The sequence below is a fragment of the Varroa destructor genome, unplaced genomic scaffold (genome assembly GCF_002443255.2).
Source record: "Varroa destructor unplaced genomic scaffold, Vdes_3.0 BEIS01000002.1, whole genome shotgun sequence".
In the NCBI taxonomy this organism is placed as follows: Eukaryota; Metazoa; Arthropoda; class Arachnida; order Mesostigmata; family Varroidae; genus Varroa; species Varroa destructor.
In genome coordinates this window covers 42893944-42916948 of record NW_019211455.1, presented here as the reverse complement: position 1 = coordinate 42916948, position 23005 = coordinate 42893944, and the positions used below count along the sequence as shown (strand labels likewise).

At 38.4% G+C, this 23005-nt stretch overlaps 2 protein-coding genes across 3 annotated transcripts; both read left to right on the top strand.

Annotated features, from left to right (window-relative positions):
• The first annotated feature begins 692 nt into the window (after positions 1-692).
• On the top strand, positions 693-4752 carry DCTN2-p50 (dynactin subunit 2). 2 transcript variants are annotated; one of them, XM_022794180.2, is made up of 8 exons: positions 693-813; positions 929-1082; positions 1750-1944; positions 2085-2220; positions 2746-2936; positions 3349-3612; positions 3913-4059; positions 4336-4752. In XM_022794180.2, exons 2-8 carry the CDS (start codon positions 945-947, stop codon positions 4468-4470), a joined length of 1206 nt encoding a protein of 401 aa, XP_022649915.1. In that variant the 5' UTR covers positions 693-813; positions 929-944; the 3' UTR covers positions 4471-4752. The 2 variants fall into 2 exon arrangements, with proteins under 2 accessions (XP_022649915.1, XP_022649916.1); XM_022794181.2 differs by having other exon boundaries at positions 716-813; positions 918-1082.
• Positions 4753-9375: 4623 nt separating this feature from the next.
• On the top strand, positions 9376-19816 carry LOC111244557 (microtubule-associated serine/threonine-protein kinase 3-like). The gene is made up of 11 exons (XM_022791783.2): positions 9376-9596; positions 11235-11318; positions 11915-12019; positions 12713-12785; positions 13422-13560; positions 14380-14484; positions 14879-15080; positions 16172-16413; positions 17054-17158; positions 17397-17996; positions 18874-19816. The coding sequence occupies exons 1-11, from the start codon at positions 9569-9571 to the stop codon at positions 19048-19050; spliced, it is 1860 nt and encodes a 619-aa protein (XP_022647518.1). The 5' UTR covers positions 9376-9568; the 3' UTR covers positions 19051-19816.
• The last annotated feature ends 3189 nt before the right edge of the window (positions 19817-23005 follow it).

Sequence of the window (23005 nt, the reverse complement as noted above, 5' to 3'; positions counted from 1 at the left end):
GTTGACATCATGCACTGAAAATCTTAGGCTTGTAAATCTAGTTGGAAACTATGCCTGCGACGATGATAGGCAAAGACGAAAATTGTAATAGGATTTTAAAATTGTAAAAATTGTAATACAATGTCGATACAAAAAAGGTATATGCCGACAAAAAGTAATCTACTCAGATATGAAGTAAAATATACTTAGATAAACTCGGCTTGGATTAATTCGAATTTATATATTTTTTAGTTTAAGATTTCTTTTGCAGCTTAAGAGAAAACTTGCCCGCCTCAGAAAGCTTTATCTTAAGACTAGGAGAAAAAAAACCTAAAGGGCATTCTCGGACTAATAAGACTAGCACATTAAACTACGCAAGCTAATAAGTGATCATTAGGCCACTGTTTTTACCATTCCACATGATGTAAATCGTAAGAAAAGGTATTTTCATACGAAAGATTCACAGACAGAGCAGAAAAATACCTCTGTGAAAAACCTCTCAACCCGCCGGCGCTTGCTTGAAAATAGTCTGAGAAATTATTAGTTCACACGGGACAAAAAGCCTTTCTCTAAAAGACCAGTATCATTTTGTTTAACTTTTCAACTAACTCAAACGGCTTCTTAATACATATTTTATACATACCTTACCAGAACTCGGACTGCACTTCGAGAAGCTCGACGGCCGCCCTGTGAGACAGCATAAAGAGCAACCAGTGACCGTTCTCAATAAACGCCAAACCACATTCGATTTCAACTCAAGTTGAGTAGGGCGCATTAACCATCCGTTCTGTTTCTGTAGATGCAAATGGGTTTATCTCCCAGTGCTCGATTCAGGTAACCGAATTGGATTTAGGTTGTTGTTACTCATCAAAATTTTCTGGCGCCGAGACTGGTTTTTACTGTAATAATTTCGCTGTAAATCATTGAAGTATCAGTAGTGTTTTTTAAGGTGCCTGTGAATTCGAATGGTAATGGCGCTGAATTCGAAGTATGCAGAACTGCCAGGATTCGCCCATGATCAACCGGACCTTTATGAGACGGACGACCTTCCCGAGGCAGAGCAAGCAATTGAACCTGCCGGAGATGACAGTGAAGCCGTTGAGGTATGCAAAAATTGAAAGCGAAAATGATCGCAGCTGACGCTTTGTGTGGTAAGGAAATGGTGTTTCTACGTGTTCATATGTTTGAAAATATATTCCAAGGATCACTTACGTGCGGCATCGTTTGCCCTGTGAAATAGTCATTGCAAAGCAACAAAATGTTGGACGTTTTGCATCTGCTATTGCCGTTAGGCATTTTATCAGACGGCACATACAAATGTCTTCGGGCAAACACTATGGTTATTTTAAAGTTAAACACAAAGGCTATGTGACTTGGAGTATATATATGTACAGACTGTATTGACAACAAATTTAATAGGCATCATTTACCATTGTTGTAAGCCTCTAACACTGTGTAGCTGAGCTATATTCTAAAGTTAAACCGATGCTAGCGCCGAAATGGAGAGCCTCGTAAGAAGCAGTGTACATATGTATAGAAGACAGTCACAGACTGCTGCAAGAATCCTGCATTATGGTCCTCCAATACTAAACGGAACATGTACTGAGGGTAGAAATTTCATCTTCCTATAGAGAATCACATTTGAGGATGAATGTGACGTAGAAAACTGGTCGTTCTTGATAAGACCAATAACAATTAACTACTAATACTAAAGTGTGATTTAACAAGCTTCTTGTTGCCTGTACACCTATTATGTTCTTAATGTTGTAGGTTTTACATATCTCGACAAAGGATGCCTACATCAAATTCAAGGGAAGTCGTGTCGACACATCCAAATCGGACTTCACTGATAGTATTGCTCCTCGTCGAAAGACGGGATTTCACGTTATTCACGGAGACTGGGAGCTTTCGGATGATAAAGAGAATGAAAGTCTTCCCCAAAGGTACCACCGTATCAAGACCGAGGTTTGTGATTATGCGATTCTGTTGATGTGAGATCCTAGTTGTGATGTCAATTTTAATTGTTTACCCTGTTGTAACATCTATTCATCCATGAAGTTTGTGCTTTTGCTAGATCTATGAATTCTTATATTGACGATTCCTAGGTCAAACAATTTTTGGAGGATGTAGCAGCCATTGAAACCGAAAAAAGGCCTGAAAATCATGAGGTTCTACTGGCAGATATGGAAATGCTGGAAAAACTATTAGCTGACGTAAACCTCGACGCCGTAATGGGTGAAGGTACGCGTGGTTGATGCTTAGATTATTTTCCAATAAAATATTAACAGTGGTAAATGTTGTGTAAGCAAACCAATGTTCTCTTTTTTGATGAACGCAGCTTTCTTAGCCACGTGGTGCCAATCGAATGTCCTTTTTCAATGCACTCCGTTACTAAATGACTTTGTACACAGCGTTCCGTAATTCTTAAATTATAATGCGTTCTCTTGCTTTGTTCCCTACGAAATACATGTCTAATATTCACCTACCTTTTGAGTTTGACCAGTTTTTTACCGCCGTTAGGCATTCCATCAGGTGGCTATACGGCTTCCAGCACGAAATAGGGTATGTCTATGCTGGGGTTCAAATCTAGATTACAACGTGTCCTTAAGATTATCAGGCAAATACGTTATTTACTAATCAATCACGGGGACATGTCTAATGCTTTTGTAAAGAAAAAAAAATCAAAATATGACTTCTTCCTAAATCGCATTTGTGTTCTGTTTTATGTTCGATCAAATTATTTGTTGCCCTGGGCACCTATGACAGGTCACAGCGGGGATCGTAATGGTCAAACGATCAACCGACTCTTGGGGCAATTAGCTTCGCTGAGAGGAGACCCACAAAACAAAGAAGCTCAGGATACGGGTGTTAAGAAGACTTCAGCTAAAGAGAAATCTTCGCTCACTTACGAACTCTACTACAAACCCGAATATAGCAAGCTTCAACAGGCTCAGCAGGTAAAACTGAACATCTTTTGGATTACTGTGGCTTGAGTAAGGATAGCAATCGTGTTTTGCAGCTCTCGAAAACATCAAAAGACGACGTTTAACGAATTTCCCACTCTTACATTGTAGATAATGTTCTACTGCTACGAAACGAAGAGGTGACACTGGTTTGTTCGCAAAATCTCTTGAGTGCGCACAGAACGAATAATTGAAATATATGGCTATTTTACGGATTTGTATACTTATAAAATTTTTAAAGCAAATGATTTTACTTATCTATCTTTAACTTTAACCCATATTAAGGAACGGAATTATTGATTGATTAGTGGATACCCGAAGCGATATATTTCACATGGTGGCAGTTATGGGGCTGGTGAGGTACTATGAAGTACTTGACCTTTGTTTACTTTCGATTATTTGATAGGTGGCTGCTTTGGAAGAACGATTACGGCAACTCGAAGCAACGGTCGGTGATACAAGGACAGACAAGCTTTCGATGTTAGCCACATGTGCGGGCGTCACAGGTCGGAGTCTTCAGGACGCTTGCGATGAGCTCAGCTCGAAATTGTACCTACTAGACCCTACAAACATTGAAAGAGTAGAGAGTCAACTAGCCGGTCTCCACGAACGACTGCTTGCCGTGTCTGAGAGAAAGACGGCTCTCGAAGAAGCACAGAGAAGCGATAAAGTTTGTAAAATTCTTCGCAAAGAAAATTGAGAAATAGTTTCTCGCCGAAAATAATGACACTGTTTGTTTCTGGTAATAATATTTTTTTAGAGCCCGTTATTGGCTCTGTCCTGACGTACAGTTTTGACTTCGTCTTAATGGTAAATTTAATTTCTCTTTAGAGCCGATTGAAGAGACTAATTAGTATAGCAAATATGTTATTTTTATAGGTTACTTGAAAACTCTATTTTTTTTAGAGAAAAATAAAGGATCTGTTTTGAAAAACGATTCATCTTTGAAATTTATTCGTGTTTTCAACAGATTGCTCAGATGTATGAAGTGTCACGCAAAGTTGACCAGCTTCTTCCAAGCCTTTCAAATATCCTCCAGTCGCTAACCAGTCTACAGGAACTACACGAACATGCATTGCAATTCTCAAAATGTCTAACTACTTTGGAAGCACAACAGGTAAATTCGCATGGTTCTGCGGTCAATTATAGCTGAGAAAATTTTACCACCTAGAATTAGAGTAAGTTTTGCTGCAATATATTTATATGTACAAGGCTATTATGTAACGCTGAAGTGAGGCGGAAGAACATTTCTTTCGTACAAAATGTTGCGGTACTTTAGAGACTGTGTCTCGAGGTAATATCCAAATGAGCTTCCCGTGCATTTTACAAGCATACGTTCGCAATCTTATTTAAACTTTACCTAAATACTGCTTTACATTTCGTATGTTTGCAGTCTCTGATGATGAGACAATTAAAGGGTGATGAAGATTTAGTTAAGAAGCTTCAGGAACGAATCGAAAAAGACGTGGAAGCTGTGGCTGACAACATCTCGAAGCTTGAGCTACGCATGGAGGCGTTTAAAAAATAATTTCTTATAATAATGCGGACAAATGATAGTACATTTGGATTAATCAATTCGTAATGCATCGTAGAATGTATGCAGACGCGTCCTAAGAAATCTTTATAATGGCAACGTTGCATACAAACCATTTTAATAAGTAAACAATTATGAGGATGCACCTCTAGTTATAATTTTTTTTTGATTAAAAAAAATTTTTCTTATTTCTATATATACGAAGGGAAAATCAGTTAGTATATTAAATGAAGGCGGTTCATTGATATTAAACGTATATATGTGGTAGAAAACATAGTGGTTGTCTATTTATTAATAGGTTTCGACTAAGGTCGTTTTGGAAATATAGAATAGTTTTAAGCGCATTATTTCTTATATTTTTAATTTATTTATACGAAGGATACTTACTATATAGGCTGCTGCAAAGTAAATCGAACACTGTGAGAGTTACAATATGCAGAAGCACTCCTTTAGTATGACGTTATTGTGTGATTTCTAATCACGTTTATTTGTTATACCGAATACTTATAAAACTGGTTTTGTTTTGAATTTATATCGAGGACGATCAAATCGGCAGAAGCTAACATTAATTCTAAATATTTGTAGTATTCTAAAGATTTGTAGTAAATGTTATTTGTTTTGAGTCCTTGACACGAACGCTTTATCTAAAGCAAGGCCTGATACCCAGCTACTTAATCTCTGCCGATGCAGGAAGAGCCGTAATATTTTTTCGGGACTAAACTATTCGTCAGATCCAACTCAAAGGAGTTTCACCTTTAGCTATAGCACTCTTGTGGATGATCTTCAATAACGCCTTCTTGACATTGTTTTAATGGCCTATTAGAATATATCGTACGTAGATTCTTTGCGGTTTTAAAGTAATTTTCATCTCTCCCCATCTTTGTGTAGTAACTTATTTCTCATTTTCATTTTTCTGTCCTTCAATTATAGTAAGTATTACGCCATTTTTCACATACTAGACAATCGAACGAAGGCTGACACGTTTCGACTATATAGCAAATAATCACTTAGTGGTTTTCCCGTTGGTCAAGCGAAATTGCCCGGCTAGTTGATGCTAAGAACCTGAAAATCTTTTTTAAAAAGTCACTGATGTTTTACTGGAACCTAACATTTACTTATATGTATCTACTAGTCAAAGGTTTTGGGGGATTTGCTTCAATGTACAAACCTGTTATCTTTTTTTGCAAGATATAATGTGCAGCAAAACTGCTTTCGCCGAGGCACGCTTGTGTCGACAAGGTAGTCACATCGGTGATTGTTTTCTGGTTTACATGTACCACGAACCAGGCTTTCCTCACAACTATGTCTATCTTCATAGACTTAGCAAGGTTAGCTGATAATAACCATCGAAATAATTCGTCTCTGTTTGAAGGCGTTTGAAAATCTTTCAAGTAGCTCATAAACTGAAGTCTCTTTGATAATATGTTTACGAAATCAGTAATGAAGTTGTTGCACCTGATATCCTAATGCTGTTTGTTGATTTCTTGTCATTTAGAATAGAAGTTATGTCTCTAGAATGCAGTTATTTGACATGAATTTCTCATCCAACGGGCTGACATTCAACAAGAGCGGTGCAGGCCTTATCAACGAATTGACAGGTGCAAAACCGTGTCGATTCACATGCGTCCTACGGAGTAAGAATCAGAAATACTAGGTCATTTTGTGAGGCATCTGAGGTTTTCAATGTTTTATAAGTTAATATATTGAGACTCACAGAGTTGTCATTCGGATGCCACCGTCCAAATCGTTAATAATTTTTGTACGTACTTTATATAGAATAGAATCTTTTGGCACGTAATATAATATGACTTTGGTTCAGGTTAACAGAAGCGTAGCGCAAGAAGCTAGTAAACTACCGCTGCTATAGCTTATCGAAAGCTTGCAGCACATGCATACGCGAGGATGCATTCACCAGATATCAAAACGCCTGAAACGCAATTTTTTTACATGTGTGCATCTAATCAGAATCCGATGAAAAGTAGGAAATTTATTAATCCAAACAGCCTTCTTTCTAGATCTGAGTGGGTGCATACGTTCATTCTAAAAACGGTCAAATTTGCACATTTCTACGCTAGCCTTCAAACATGATGGTAACACCAGGCTGCCAGATCAAGCTGATCTATCCCGATACACTGAAGATTTGCATTTTAGCTTTCTCCTTCGAATATCGAAACTCTTCAGTGAACTGAGTGCTCGAGAATTTTTAGATCGCGAAACTATTGGCACGATCCCGTTTTTTTCGCCTGCAAAATAAAAAAACAAGCAGGAAAACGCACAATGGCCTATTGGACTCTAGACGTTTGATAGCCTTTAGCCTTGCCTTCGGTATGCCACTGTTCGCAGGAAATAAAAACGATAAGGGGTTTCGTGAGATGTCCCATGAGGTACGTGACTGACCAGTTTAAGTCGCTAACGGATCAACTGCTCGAAAAGGAATGCGTCATGGAGTGTGTTCGGTAGCCCACGACAAATGACATCAGTTTTTTCACGATCTCAATTGGAAAGACTTTAAGCAGGGGTAATCAGTTTGGCTTTGTCACAGACGAGATGGAATTCGACAAGCCGACAGGATTTTGGTCGTTTCAACTATAGCAACTGCACGGTAAATATTTATTGCAACTGAAAAATGAACAGGTTCAGGTTTTATTTAATTGATCTGATTTGGCAAACGAACGTTAAAAACATTGAACGTCATACTTTAAACATACTTTAGAAGTTGTCTATTATATGTTACGCATAAATGTTGTGTAACCCACAATGTAGTCTTACGATTGTATATTATGCGCAGTGTGTGATTCACGTGTGTCTACTCACGTAATGTTAACGAAAACAGTAGGTTTCAGGTTTAGCCCCGCGCCGCCAGATATTGAGACCCTCTTCATTGTCAAAGATATAGTTTTCAGCTTAATTTGCTAGTGTATGAGAAAAGTAAATAATCTGTTGACGTAAGCTTTGGAAAGTATCGAGATACAGCAAAGCCTCCCATTCGCGTTGTGACATGGCGAAATGGCCTGATTTCGTTTATTGGGTTTTTTTTTTTCTTAAATAGCCTAGTTGCAATCCGACTCTGCTTTTAGATGGCTATCATTAAACTCAGAGGGTCGAGCAAAGCGGGGGATCATACGATTTTCAAACTTGGAACATACACTAGAGCAGTCCTTAGAGTTACAGCGCTATTACCACGCACAAGGCAAGTCCCCGTGCTGTTCTGGCAGCATTTTGACCTTGACAAACTATATAATAGAGAAAAAGTCGAAAATGCCCTTTTTTCCATCTGGAACATCTAACTTTTAAAAGTTTCTTCCAAGTTAAAGTTGTGGATTCGCAACACAAAGTCGTTTCAGCACGCTGATAGAAAGAGCGCTTTTGAAGGATATTTCAGAAGTGGACAATAAATAGGGAGAACTGTAAAAAAAAACTTAAAAGAAGCGCGGGATCTTTTATTGTATATGTGGAGGGCTGAAACTGCACTAGTATATATATATATATATATATATATAACTAACGTAGTTCATCTTTGGATGTGCGTGGACGTTAATTATCACTACATTGCACAATAACGACTAGATAGTTGAGTGACTGCCCGAAACCAATTAGCTAACGGAGATGTTGTTGTAATGATGCAGCATTAACTTAATGAGGTATTTTAAGTTTAAGGTCAAGCACAGATACGCTTGTTTATTCCGTATTGTGGGGCCCAACCGTGTAAACTGACGTTCGACTAAGGCAGCATTGCAGATAAATGTAGCATTGTGGCGGGGTACCTGTCGAAAATCAAATGCAACAGGGTACCCAAGTTAACTGAAACCAATAATCGAGTAGGTTTACATCCGAGCTGAAGTCAGGCAGGTTGTAACACGTCGACAAGGTTATGCAACAATCTTTAAATCTCTGATGCTAAATGCAGAAGTATTCTAATGAAAAAAAAAGCTAGTCAGAAGTATGGATTCAAAAAACAGCTGCAATGGGACAACTCTGGATCTTCCATAGGGAGAAAGAAATCTTTTCGAAGCTGGTTTCTATTTACAAAGAAAAACGGAGTGCATTCATGGCTACAGAAATACAGTCAACTGAAACCAAACGGTTGTAGAACAGAAAGGAGATCATGAGCTAAACAATTTGCTGCTTTATCGGGCTTCTGTTGAATTTTCCTCACTAATATGAAATAGCGATAATATGATTTACGGAGGGTAACTATATAACTGTGCGTTATCTGCATAGTACTATATATGAAAGAAAAAATAATTTATTTAGGATCCCAACGATTCTTGGAGTACCTATGCAAAGATGCATCTCTTTTAATCTGCAGTTTTTTTTTTCAGATCTTTTCAATATAGATTTACGATTAGGAGTGAACCGGAGTCGCACGTAATTTTTGAGACTTTAAGGAGTCGAGTCTAGTAATTCTAACGTGTCGACTCGCATCTCAGCCAACGCTGAGCCAGCCTGTGCTGCCTCCTACTATTTTTATTTTAGGTAAACCAACGCCATTTTGCAAAACTTGCACAAAGTTAGCTTCAATACTAGCATATTTCGTGCGGCACTTCTTCGTTACGATTGTAGCTTAAGAACTCTAAAACGTACGTATTCACTCATTTGATCAAGTATAATAAAAAAATAATGCTGATGCCCGCCTTTGGGACATATATAAACCGAAACTATATTATCATATCTGTATATCTAGACAACCTGTATATGACACTTCCTATTTGTCTGTAGACGCGATCTAGCCCTTTGTGGGTAGATTAGCGTGATTGTAACATACTTACGTTGACGCGGTTACATTTCAGTGTATTATTAATTGGCATTTGTGTTACGATAACGTTGTCCTTCGCTTGACCTATCCTGCTTTTTTTTTTCGGGGGATGAATTGAAAACATTACTGCAATCGGAAATTCCTTTACCAGAACATATTAGTGAGGTTGACTTTCAGCTTTGGATCTGGCGATTGCGGTTAAATTAATTGTAAACAAATGTGCGCAACAAATGCGCAGAGATCTGTTTCGGGAGATGATATTTGTCGAATTATCGTTTGAATTGCGTGTGCCACGCTGGCTAATCCGGCCTACAACGAAGCGGCCATCATAACGTCATGAGCAACTATTCGAATTACGCCCGGTGTAAGTATTTTGTGGCGCCGTTTGTGTTCGTTTAACCATTTCGCTGGCGTTAATTGGAGTAACGACTAAACATTTTACCCTTCGTTGATCGTCTGATCTCGAAATTCAGTGATCATGCTCCCTTTCAGATTCAGTTTAATACTTCCAGAAAGAATGAAGAGTTTGAGGCTGATGTCTACAAAACGCAATAGACGGGCGTTGGAGTACCTTGAAGTCGTGAAAAAGACTGACTGGTACCTCTTGGCGAAACAATTCGTCGAAATGCGGAATGGGTCTGACTCTAATAAGCTAGAAAATACTTGATTGCCTGGGTGCTTTAAACCGTCAAGGTATTTTGCGGGTCCGAGGGTAAATTAGGAAATTAAAAACAGCGTTTACCAGACCTGGTTTCAGCGTGATTACTCCCGGCGATCCAACTGCTAAACGAGAATATGTGTTGGTTCGTAACGAAATAAAAAAGGGGAATTGATAATTAGTGGTGGGCAATAATCTCGGCAGAAATACATCTAACTGTCGGGGCTGAGCTCTGTACTGAGCTTAAGTGAAATAAAAATTTTTGGTGATGCCAGTAAGTAAATGTAAAAATCAAAGCCTGTGTAAAAGAGATTCTTCAGGTTTGGATATGAGTCATAAACCGTAATACCGAGCTACAGATGACGCTGCATGAGTCGAATAAAAGTGAAAATGCCGTCGCCGAATGCTTATTTGTACACCATTGATTACAAGACAGATTCTGTACAAAGTCTGCCTTACGGATGAGAAAAAGAGCTACAATACTTAGCAATAGAAACAGTAGTTAAATTTTGGAACTGGGCGATCCTAAACAGAATTGCAGTAGAAGCTTTTGCAGCGATTGCAGCGTATGACCCGATTTCACACGTCAAGGACGGTCAAAATATTGATAACAAAGATCTTAGTGAAGCAAGTTCAAAGTGCTTTCAGCTACCTGCTACATAATTCGTTCATGGAGCGTTTGGAAGACCGACAAAGCGTTTGTCCTCTGATAATTCGGATTCTGCTTCACCAGATTATAGCTATTTGGATCCATCCCGCACGACCTAGAAGCGAAGAGACTGTAACCCCACAATAAGGCTATGCATTTATAGATGCTCTTTTCGTTAGCCGAAGATTCCTCAGTCATTTGCATCGTAGAAAAAGGCAACGGAAAACTGAAGTAATACTTTAGTAGGAATGGTTAGACTTCTCAAAAGATGAGAATTGCAAAATTAAAAAATGTTAACTCAGTAATTACATTTCCGACCGAACCACTAAAAAAAACCGAAGTTCGTTAAGTGTATGTATTAAAAAAAAAACCGATGTCTTTCTCTTAAAACTTTTAAGTATCTCGAAGTGAGTTTCCGAAACATCTGCCTCCACCATATACAAACTGATATGTTGGCGCCAGCACCTTTATATTTAGCCCCCATATCAATTAACTTGTAAGATATTGGTTTAATTACACGATGTTGGCTAAGGTAATTTTATTGCCTATTTCATGTGCCCCGATAACAGTTGATTGGTGCGTGGCTCTAAGCTCGTACAATGTATCGTGATAGTAAATTATATAGAAACAAAATTTCTGTATTTAACTAATATAAACAAAATCAGTAAAGCAACGCGTCATGTTCTGCTTTTTAGTAAGCGGGATACAAGACGAAAAGTATGATCTCGAGCATAAAAGGGAGAGTTTCGACAATGCCATAGATCGATCTTTTTCTAAAGGTAAGTGCGTTTAAACTTGTACGATTTGATAGTACGGTAATGATTTGATTCGATACTGATGTATGGCTTTGGGTACGGTATTTTAGTAGGAGTGCCCCTCCCCCCCCCCTAGTACCAGGCAAATAGCTGCGAGGCGAGGCTTGGTTTGTAGTCAGGCGTTTGGTCGTTGACCCCTAAATAAAGGAGAACAAATATTAAAATCACCTCAATCCATCGCTGGCCAAGTCGGGCAATATACGGCGCCGCTTGGTGTGCTTTAATCCATAATAGAACATAAAACCTCTATGAGCTTCGAACTAAATGACTTCTTAGTAATATATTGCATGAACATTATGAAACGTTTTATTCTTTTGTCACATCACGCACAAACTCAGGAGACAATTCGACTGTATATTATACATGTATACATTGTGTGGTATGTATCAAGCTGTATTCGTTATGATTAGATTTGTACAGACTGCGCGTACCACCTTGCCACCTGAAATATATTTAGGTCAAGTAACTTAACATCGTTTGAGGCAATTATGTCTAACTGATGTACTTGCATTAATGTTCTTTATTTTTCTTGTATGAACGTTTTTTCCATTTTCTTTTAGATCTTCAAATATTGCAATCCCATGGCAGCCATCAGCTGCCTCTGGAGTCATCTGAATATACGGGAAGCCGAAAGAAACTGTTTGGAGAAGCTGAACGCTCCCGTGGTGAGAATGTTACTAACTACTCCAATTTGTCACACTAACATAGCATAACGAAGCATAGACAATAAGTGTGATGGCACAATTTTACCGTCCTAAGTTAGGAATAATTCGTAAGGGTTGTAGATATTTTTGGGTTTTACGGTCGGAACTGGGTTAGCATTGCATCAATACATTCATCTGTATCTCGGAGTGGGTAGAAAAAATAAGTGCGATCGGCAGGAAAGTTAAATAACCGTATTCGTATCGAACAACACTGAGGAATTATTCCAGCCATGTTTAAGAATGATAATGAAAGAGATCGAACTGATTGGATGTTGCAATCAAATTTGTCCGGATCCGCTCTTAGATTTAAAAACTGACCTAGGACCCGATTTAGGGGAAGAACGTTTTAGGCATAGAGGTGCTCTTTTGACGTTTTTTTTTGGTAAAGGAGAATACATCCCTTGCGAATAATGTCACAGTCGGTAAGCACCATTATAATTTTTGAATTGTTGAAGGAGCAGATCTTTGTCCATTCAAAAACCCAGATTTAAAACGAAAAATGCTAATTGATATATACGGTCCAAATAAATATACCCTTACCAAGGGAAATCGGCGGTCCCCTCCCAAAGACGCAGTGTTTGGAACAGCTATTTTCGTTCTTAACGTTCTTGATGTAATTGGACAATAATAGTATTTTATCGCATGATCTTCTAGTTTTCAGGAAACGAAAAAAGACCATGCGATTACGGAAGCAAGCCTTCAGGAGATTAGTTAGGAAGGATTCAAGGTGAAAAGTAATTCAGTCACTATCGTTTCGTTGATCGCATATGCTGTACACGCTTTAAGGAAAATTTCTTTCAAAATTAGAATAGCTTCAGGTTTTTGATCCGGGTCATCGGTTGTCGATGCTCTCATGTATCGATAACCTTACATATTATTGAAGCGTACTATGTAATGGAAAGCTGTTCACGCGTATTAGTGGCATTAGCTTTGTGTGTAGAAAAATATGTAGAAGATTCTGAAAACATTTTTCTTTCTTAGGTTAACATGGTATTTGAGACCCAAAACACTAACATTACTAGGCGCTGGGAGTTATTGGTAAAAACAGTTTAACGGCGGGACTATCGGTAGCGTTAGCTGGCGTAGGGAAAGACGTTTTATTATCGAGTCCCTAATTATTGTATAGTTGCTTTCGTGGGTAACCGGTATTAGGAACAGGTTTTTGTACGAATAACTTTGCTCATTTGTGTGTGGCATTTAGTCGTCCCGTCGAGTTAAAATAAATAGCTCGATTCTCTATCACGAAAAATCAGTAGCAGGGTATCGCTAGAATTGGTAGACCAGGTTAGAAGTTAGGCCAGATTCGTAGTCGTTTTTACGTTTGTTTTATTGATTAGATACTAAAATGTTCAGTTTTCTTCAGAGCGATGGCCAATACGAAGCGTTTACTGCAGTCATTCGTAGCAGCAAATCGTAAAGTGCTCGTGATACGACTACCCAGGGAGCACTATGCGATGGAACAGACGACCTTAATTATGGTGGAAATGCTCAAATTAATCAAGGTTATTCGATCATCTCCCAGATGAAACTGGTTCGGCCTATAATAATTAGTAATATTATTTTTTATAGTACATTTATATTCATAATTAGCCCACATGCGAACGACTGTAATGAAATTTTTTTCATTCAAGACTGTGGCACATCAACAACCACGCTATCGCTCAACATTATATAACGTTTTTATATATATAAGATACATAAGCTATATCTAGATGAAAATGTTTCTGGAAAGTATATCCCTCACAGGTGCGTGCGTGCATTGTAACTGCCATACGTAGCCCAACCATGATATCCGTTTATGGCCTACACTGCTTGTAAATTATGGTCAAAAATGTTCTATAATCAGATAGATACCTTTTTTTTCGAAAATAGCCCTAATCGCGGCGTGAACATTCCGGAAGATCAGAAATAGCTTCTCACGTCATTCAAATGATTATTTGAGCCCCTTACCCATAATCTCTGTTGGGATATAGCGTCAGCGCATGAAATTCTCGATTCTTCAGAAGTCATGTAGCGACTAATGGCGATGTAGATCGTCGATTTTGGCTGACCAAGGAAGTTCATAATTTCGGTGGGGGTTCAGCTAACGTAAACTCATCAGATCATTGCTAATTTGATTTCACATTCCGAACATTTTTTGAATTTTCCGCCTCCGCCATGCTGACTTGTGGTGTGGTTCTAAAAGGATTAGACCTTGGTCTGGGGCCAAAAATTGAATACCAACTGCGGCTAACAGCCCATAACAGTGTGCCCCCAGTTACTCTGAAAATCTTACATAGGGGCTATTTTGTGGAAAATAAATGTTGGCGTATTTCTGTTAGACTCGTACCTTGGCGTATGATTATATCCGAGAAGGGGTTGAAAACCTATTCTACCTTCACGACCTATTCAGCGTTCAGGAGCGACGAATTCCGCGAATACCAGCCGTAAGCAATCCGCTTTTCCATGTTATTTGTAACATCAGCTGTATATTAGTACATACATTCGACACCGGAGACCTTAATCAACGTTAAAAATTGTAAAGCGACTTCACATTTAGCTAAAAATATGCTATACTCATATAAATTGGTTCTAATTTTTTGTTTTTAATTTAATCTTTAATACATATTTCTATAATAAATTACACAAATTTAGTTTATAACCGATTAATTTTTTTTAATGTAACAACAACGTTTACCAATATTCGCTTCATAAACATGTCATGGAACATCTCGTTATTCTAGTAGGTTCCTTTCCTTCTAGATTATCTTCCTTTTAACGTTACTAGATAAAACTGACTTTCAAATAAAATAGGCTGATTCTACTATCTCCGTATTTTAGTTCTTGGCAAATCTGATCTATCAGCTTCTGACCATGCTAGAGGAAATCGCTCCAATGCTTGAGTTAATAGCGAAGCAGAGACCCACAGACTGGACCCAAGTGCGCGAACTTCTCAGGACATATCAGGAACACCAGGAGTCGTTTTTTGATATCATGAACATGGTGCCGCCCATAGACTGTATAGCTCCAACGCGACTTCTTGGTAGGTGGCATCAATCATAATTGGGCAAGAGGACTGGGCATTAGCTTGGAAGTGAGTTTGATGTTTGATTAAAATTTTTATGACACAGGGGAAACATGTAAGTCATACGTAATGGAAATACATACGACTTTAGATGCGAGCGGTCAGATCAATTCTAATTCGATATGTCGATGCAAAAACCTCTTACCGAGGCTTCTCTTTAGGCTCATGAAGCGTGCGCAAGTTCGGTCAACTAGACGTGGTAGTCGCTAATAAAAATTATACGTACGTGATATAAACTAATAACTCGAGCCGACCTTACGTTATGCTGGCGACGATATTCATTTTAAAAAAGCATTTTTGGCATTTTTTAACCTTAACAGGTTCTTCAAAAAATGCCAAAAATGCTTTTTTAAAATGAGTATCGTCGCCAGCATAACGTAAGGTCGGCTCGAGTTATTATATAATAATAATAAAAGCTTATATAAGCGTTTATTCCTCATAACTTGATTGATTTTGTAACCTTGGCAAAATCTTAATTTTTCTATACCTCCATTTCTATTTACCTGAGATCGATTTGGTATTGTATGAAAGCCGATGCCAAAGTAACCTACAAGATGTTACTTTGACATCAGCTGCTTTATCTTTCTTTATCAACTTTTCAATTTAAATATAAATAGTAAGTAATATCAAGTAGGCACAACTATAGCTGGTTAAACATATTATAAGGTATAAAACTGAATACAATACCCCACTTTTGCAATTATAAATACATGTATTTGTACTTGAATCCATAAGTGTACGAAAAATACGAAGGCTGTAAGTGGTCTATCTGTATGTTTAGGTTTTATATTTCTGTTTTTATATGAGTTAGAACCGAAGCTACACTACAACTTCTTAATAGGCATATAAGTCACCATTGCACCATCTCAGGGGATAAAGGCTGCGCACAATCGGTACCAATAATCTTACAAAGAATTTAATTAATCATTCCTGAATTATTTGAAATCATTAAGCGTGTGGAATAGTTAGATTGTGACGGCCAACATTGCGAACCCAGCTATTTCAGGAAAGCATTAAGCCTCGGCTAAGAAGTATTTTTTTTACTAAAGGCGTTGGCGGATTTGGCTCTGTTTACAAAACTACTGTCTTCAGTGAAAAGATCACCTGTACAGTCAAATTGGTTCCACTCACGAAGTTCAAGATGCCGAAGCACGCTTGTGCGGACAAGGTTGTAGCATCGATGACAAATAATCGATTTCTTGTCAAGTATTATTCAACATTCGCCACGAACGAGGCTTTCCTCACGATAATGGAATACATTCGAGGCATCGATCTGCATCGTCTCGTGAAGGTTGGTCGATTTTGTTGCATCGCAATAAGACTATTACAACACATCCAGCCTAGTATGCTCCGATATAATACACAGCCAACCAACACCGACAGTCATTCTTTACTCAGCCTTTATATATATAGAGAGTAAAAATAAGCTATTTACGAATAAGGTCCGTACATCGTATATTTTCTAGTTCTCATGCAGGTCCTGTGTATATTATCGCGTGAATAATACTAGAGATATCTCTGACGTCGTCTTTTCTAGGTCAAAACATATCGGTACCTCGAAGGCGTATTTAGAATGATCATCCATTACTAAGTTCTATCGCCATCTAAAACGATGGTCCTCATATCCAAAAAAAATTAAGTGAATTACTGAAATAGTACGGAAAGAACAGTGAGGTACGTTAACCGAAACGGGAACAATTGGAGAAGTGTGACACGACAATTGTAACAGGATAACTAAGATTAACCCAGTTTAACGGGGGTACAACTACAGAGTAACAGAACAATTTAAGCTTGAATGCAGATCGATCTGTCTTTAACTTGGTTAGGTTTGACTGAAGTAAAGGTAGCATAAAGGATTTTTCTTTGGTAGACCCTTCTAGCAGGAATTTATATAGGAACTCATTAAAAATAACTCATATACATAATTTCAGGCTAACAGAGGGGTGTCTCACGATATTTGCCAGGTTCTACTAGCTCAGTTAGGCGAAGGTCTGCAGCACATGCACCTACGCGGATGTATTCACCGAGATATCAAGGTGCCTAAAAATGTCCGACCTTCTTCCTAAACATAAATTTCTGCTTACTAATATAGACAGTTATCATATAGTCGTTCTTGTCGATTTGTGCGTGTTACTCATATATGATATTAAAAAATTAAGCTTCATTAATCAATCTTTCTTATACAAGTCATCTTAGTCTCTTCAATCTAGAACTTACTAAATTCATCGTTCCTCACCGATTCCTCATCTTCAATCTTTCTTCGAACCGTCTTAGCCTTCAAATATAATGGTGATGCCCGGCAGTCAAGTCAAGCTGATCGACTTCGACACGGCTAAGATCTGCATTGGCAACTTCCTGCCTCGCTTATCGAGATTTTTTGGCGAACGTAGCGCGCGAGAATTCACAGACCGGGAAACTGCTGGCACAGTTCCATTCTTTGCGCCTGAGGTTCTCACTGGAGTTGGTTACGGACGCGCCTTGGACTGGTGGGCCTTAGGCATTACAGCCTTCAATTTAGCATTTGGCATGGTGCCATACAAGGGTAACAAAAAAGACAAGGAATTTAGAGAGAAGGTGGCTCACTCAAATATACCATTTCCAAAGGGTGTCTTCATTAGCAGTCAATTTAAGTCGCTAATTAGTCAGCTGCTTGAAAAGAAACCAGCAAAACGTATGTGCTCACTGACCCTTGAAGAGTGGCAACGACATTCGTTCTTCCAGGATCTCAATTGGGATGAGCTAAGAGCGGGTAGCCTAAAGATTGACCTACCAGCGATTACCGACGAGATGGAGTTAGATAAAGAGACGGCATTATGGTCGCCTAAACCACCGAAAACATATGATAAGGGATTGCTGGAACTGGAAAAACAACAGGTTCACCCTTTAACCATTCGATAAATAATGCTTAGGGGCAGATCATACATTAGCAGGACGTGTTTGAACGAACTGCTTCTATCGTAAATTTAGCTGAATACACTACATTGAATTTTCCATATTGACTAACTAGAAGACCCAATTGGCCATTTGTATTCTGTAGTACCTACGCTTTCATATAAAGACGATTCATTGGGTAACTTCGTTGTTCCCAGTATTTATTATTTGACACTTTGTGACCTAACGTTTTTGCTTAGAGGTTGTGAGAGTAGTGATACAGGGGGGCAAGTCTCTGAAAACCATCATGGTAAAGCCTCTTTCTTAGTGTCAACGAGGCGTTGCCTCCGCTTCTATGAAAGAGGTTTTTTCTCTCTAAAAAACAGGCTAACTATTTATCGCCTGCCTGCCTCTTGATAAGCGGAATCTTTATCTTACGATCTTGTGGATCTTACGAAAGGACATAACAGCTCTTGATAAGGCTCTTGTAAAAAGGATAAATAACCAGGCAGTAGTAATTTTATACATGAGTTGTAAACGATCGGCTCAGCTAATCAATCAAAAATAATTGTTAATCTCGTTACTGGGGAATCTTAGACATGATCTTTTCACAGCTAGATTGTTTTGGGCTCTGCAGGCAAAATAACGAAAAATCTAAATATGTCGTTAAATTGAGTATTGTCGTAGCAAACGCATGTGAACTATAATGTATGGAGGCAAATAATTCCATATTTAAATGTCCTTTCTAGTGCTGTAATAAACCTCATTCGTTGACTTTTTAATATGCCATTACGCCACACGCATTTTGCGTATATTTTTAAGTGTTACCTAGCACGACTTAATCAGGTTTTGATAAACGCATATTGTATTACGTCTACAGGACAGCGATATACAGAGTCCACTGTACACATACGCATCATCAGGATTTCAACGCTGCCTTGATATTTACCGGGCAGGTCGAATCGCCATTGAAGATGACATTTTGGATGCACCCTATGAAGACGTGCTGCCTAGGTGTTCGAAGGAGTATCGTTTTCAGAAATTTGTCGAAAGATAAAGCAATTCATACTGATATTTGGCAGCTTTAAGCCGTTCTAACAGCCAACGCCTCCAACGCCTAATACCTATTTTCTTTGGAAGCCAAGACGCTATTGCTTGTGTGAAACGGATTAGTAACTTGGACCCACGAAAAAGAGTGCTCTTTTTAGAGACATTGTTCGTTATGTACTTACACATAGGTGGCAGAGTGTGTACCCGAAAACAAGCAACTGTATTAATTCTGAGGCTTTTATATTCGTCTGTTAGTTAAGGTGTAGTTGCACTATGGCGGTAAATGCGTGCCTGCGTTTGTGCATAACTTTCGATGTGCGTACGTTCGTCAAAAACGACTGTCTTACTGCTCCAATATGGAAATGTAGCATAGTCAATGTATTGATGCTGGTATAGTGTTATGTTATGAAGTGGTGTATAAAGATATATGGACATACACGGATATATGTAAAGGCTACTGATTCTTTTCATTTACGTTGTCTACGTTTATTGTTATTAACACCGCCATGACGACTCACCATTTGCATTGTACGACGAGTGCTGCGGTAAAGGACAATAAGAGCAGAAGTGTGGAGCAGAGGTAGAGGTATGAGCAGGGTATCATTACTCGGCCGAGTTATATTTACAGACCATCAAATTATAGATTTAGCGTGTAACTTAGAATATTGTTGCTGATGACATTTCCGATTGACGCCGTTAAGTTGACGAGTGTTCAATACATTAAAGATATAAACTTTGTTTAACCTTAACTCTTGTTTAGAATCATTGTCATATCACCATTTAGAGGATTCGGGACGAAATGTTATCTAAACATTTTTTCTTTTGAGTTCTAGGCTTCGAGTGCGTAGAAGTTGGGATGCGTCCCAACGACAAGTTAGGAAGAAGTCTACTGTCGTCTGCTTAGCAGACAGTTTCATGTAAGAAACTGGGATACGGTTGAGCCTACACAAAAACAAATAGCTTAAAGCGAAACAAAGTAACGTGTAACGAGTTCGTCTTCTCGGCACTAACGATCAACCGTATTCTACACAACATAACATTGTTTTAAGAAGCTGACCAGAGATCCGTGAATCATGATCAAGGAATAAGTCGCTAGTGATCTACAAAGGAGTACACCAGAAAGCAGCTAAACGCCGCCCTCGCTGCTGATAATTGTGCTTTATATTTCGAACTTAGTGCAGACGATGCCTACAAAACTACAAATAATTGTTTCACCCAGAACGCCAGTTCATTGTCTCCATATCAGAACGTATGCATGCTGATCCTAACTGCAAGACAATGGCTATTTTCTAATTAGAAAATAGGTACATTCTTATTTAAGGTGATAGGTATAGCCGTGGAAGAAAAGGGAAACTTAATGTATGCCTATCTTTAAGTTTCTCTTCCACAAAGTACTGGTAGGGCTTTCTTCTGTGATTCCAGATGGTAGGTTCTCCTTTTTTTTTTTTCTTATATTATGCAGCTAACGGTTTGCCTCAGAACTTCCCGTTCCATCCTTTTGGACAAATGCAATTCAGTTGTTGATAGTTTCTCGAATACGCATAGAAGCATTATATTCACTTTTAGGCCCTGACGACCTTAGCCGGTCGACGTGAAGATTTCTGAACTGCTGCTCTTATTCGCGCACGCTCTCTATCTTCATGATGGTGGTCTGAAAAATCTTTCTCCCCTTGATAAGTTATCCTTTTTATGCTGTTATATTTAGACTGGCACTATATTACAGTGTCACAGGTGAGACGGTTCAACCATGCGAGGCTTTTCTTCGAGTTGGCACAGCTACGAACAAAACGTAATGTTCAAACTCATGCCGTACTTATATGCACCTTGGTATCTATGACAGTATACTCGTGTTTTGCGACCTCTACAGCTTTGCAGATGATTGGTTTCCTTTTAGCACTAAGCTGTGCATCTGAGTCGGGTTTCGAAGGATTTTCTTTCAGATTTACTCAAAACTAGACCACGTCATTAAGCGTTCCTAAGCTGAGTAGGCAAAGACATAAATCACTGCACTATAGTTGCTAATCTAAATAGTTCGAACAAGAGTATGCAGTGTATAGAATTGATTCATGCATGTTTTGTTTTTGCAGACTTATCGGACATCATGGGAATATCGTTGCTTTTATGTACTAGCACAGGTTAGGTGACAAGCAGTAGCTATAGCTGAGTATATATTTCAATTCGCTAATAATGTTTTCCCTTATGTTTTGATAAATATTAAAAAATAACCGCTGTCATCCGGCTGTCCCGAGCTTAAAATGGTGCTGGAATTTACTTAAAAATATGATACCATGATGGTAATACGCTCGTAGTGTTTTAAAAATATTTCGATTTTTTTTTTATATTGGCGAACTGATATTTGAGGGAAATTAGTAGTTAAAACGGAATGAGAAATATGCATTTTTCAACCCCTTCCTAATACTAAATTTAATATGTATAATAATAATAACCTCGGAAGTCTTTCTCATGTCTATTGCTCTAGCCATCAGAGTGATCTTGCTAAACACTTGGGTTTTTTTTCACTCCAGTATGTGTATGAAACAGAATGATGATAGTATGCTATAATAACGATCTAGCAACGCTGAACAGATGCGCATTAATCATCCAAACTACGACGCCCTTTGAAAACAGATTATGAGCATACAAACGGATAACTACACGGTGGCTAAATGGCAGTTTTACAAGTCGCTTTCACGACAATTATGTGCCATTTGCCGGCAACCTATAGCAGTGCGTACAAAATGAATGACCGTTTTGGGTCCTTACCTTCGTAAAAGAATTGCTTCAGGCCACAGGACCTTAGAACAGATTGTCGTGTCTACACTCGGTTTCGAATCTTGATCGCCTTGCTAGATCGTAAGTTTCACAAGTAAACACGTTATCAGCCCTAGGACTATTACGGAGGCTTTTTATGCTATGCAGCTCTATTCTTACTATTGTTGCAGTGTTTAGTGAATGACCGTTTTGTGTGAGTTCGACTTTTGAAATGGGCCCAAAATTACTGATAACAAAGGCTGGTGAAAATATCTTACTGTAGTAGTAATATGACGATGCATTTTCTGAGACTGATAATGTGCGTCGTTCTTAGAAATGGCGATGGATTTTATCAGCATTACATATCATAGGTGTTGCCTTGCTGAAGCGTAGCTGCGAGGTCTCCATATATTTAGTGGACAAACTGTTATCATTATTGCTAAGTCGACTGCAAATAGCAAACAAATTAAGGCAACGTTCTAACACAATTTTTTATATATTTTTTCTTTTCGATACTTAGTTTTACGTTTGTTTTTTCTAAACAGTAGCCACTACATCGATCGAGGGATCGAGTAAAATCGATGACAGGGCGACGATATAATACCTAAAGAGCGATGAATGAGCTTTTTTTTGAATAAAGATGAAGGAGTCACTAGGAATCTATTTGTGTTCATGATACAAAAGAGTCTTACGGATTTCACAAACGAGAAAGTGTCATGGAATATACCCCACCGAAAAAACTACGGCATCAACTAACAACAACAACAACAAATCAACTAACGGCAAAGATTAGGCGATTTTAAATAGCCAATATCTATTTCTAATATGAATACAATAACATAAAAAATATAACATACAACCAAGTAATTTATACTCATATAGTGAAATCCTTACACAACCCTTAGTGCTTTTTTGAGTATAAAAGAAAGTGCCTTCATATGTTGAAGTTGCTCCTTATTATAATGGTCGTTCTGAATAAGGATACACGGCTTCAGTGCTATAGTACGTGTAAATGTGCCTCTAGAGCATGTGCATACGGTTTACGTATGCAATGTGCATCAGGTCTCGCTGCTGCATTGTCAATAAGGACAATTTTGGACACTTTAATCTTCTTCAACTTTAATAGCCAACTTTTCGCTACTTGCTGTTTGTGCTATTTATCCAAACTAGCCAAAGTTGTCTGATATGACTTCGAATTACACCTTGAATGC

Coding starts and splice junctions, on each gene's coding strand:
- DCTN2-p50 (XM_022794180.2), top strand. CDS start 945: ATGGTAATGGCGCTGAATTCGAAGTATGCAGAACTGCCAGGATTCGCC. Junction 2,937..3,348: donor AGCTTCAACAGGCTCAGCAG/GTAAAACTGAAC, acceptor ATTATTTGATAG/GTGGCTGCTTTGGAAGAACG. Junction 3,613..3,912: donor AAGCACAGAGAAGCGATAAA/GTTTGTAAAATT, acceptor TGTTTTCAACAG/ATTGCTCAGATGTATGAAGT.
- LOC111244557 (XM_022791783.2), top strand. CDS start 9,569: ATGAGCAACTATTCGAATTACGCCCGGT. Junction 12,020..12,712: donor AGAAGCTGAACGCTCCCGTG/GTGAGAATGTTA, acceptor ATGATCTTCTAG/TTTTCAGGAAACGAAAAAAG. Junction 14,485..14,878: donor GAATTCCGCGAATACCAGCC/GTAAGCAATCCG, acceptor TCCGTATTTTAG/TTCTTGGCAAATCTGATCTA.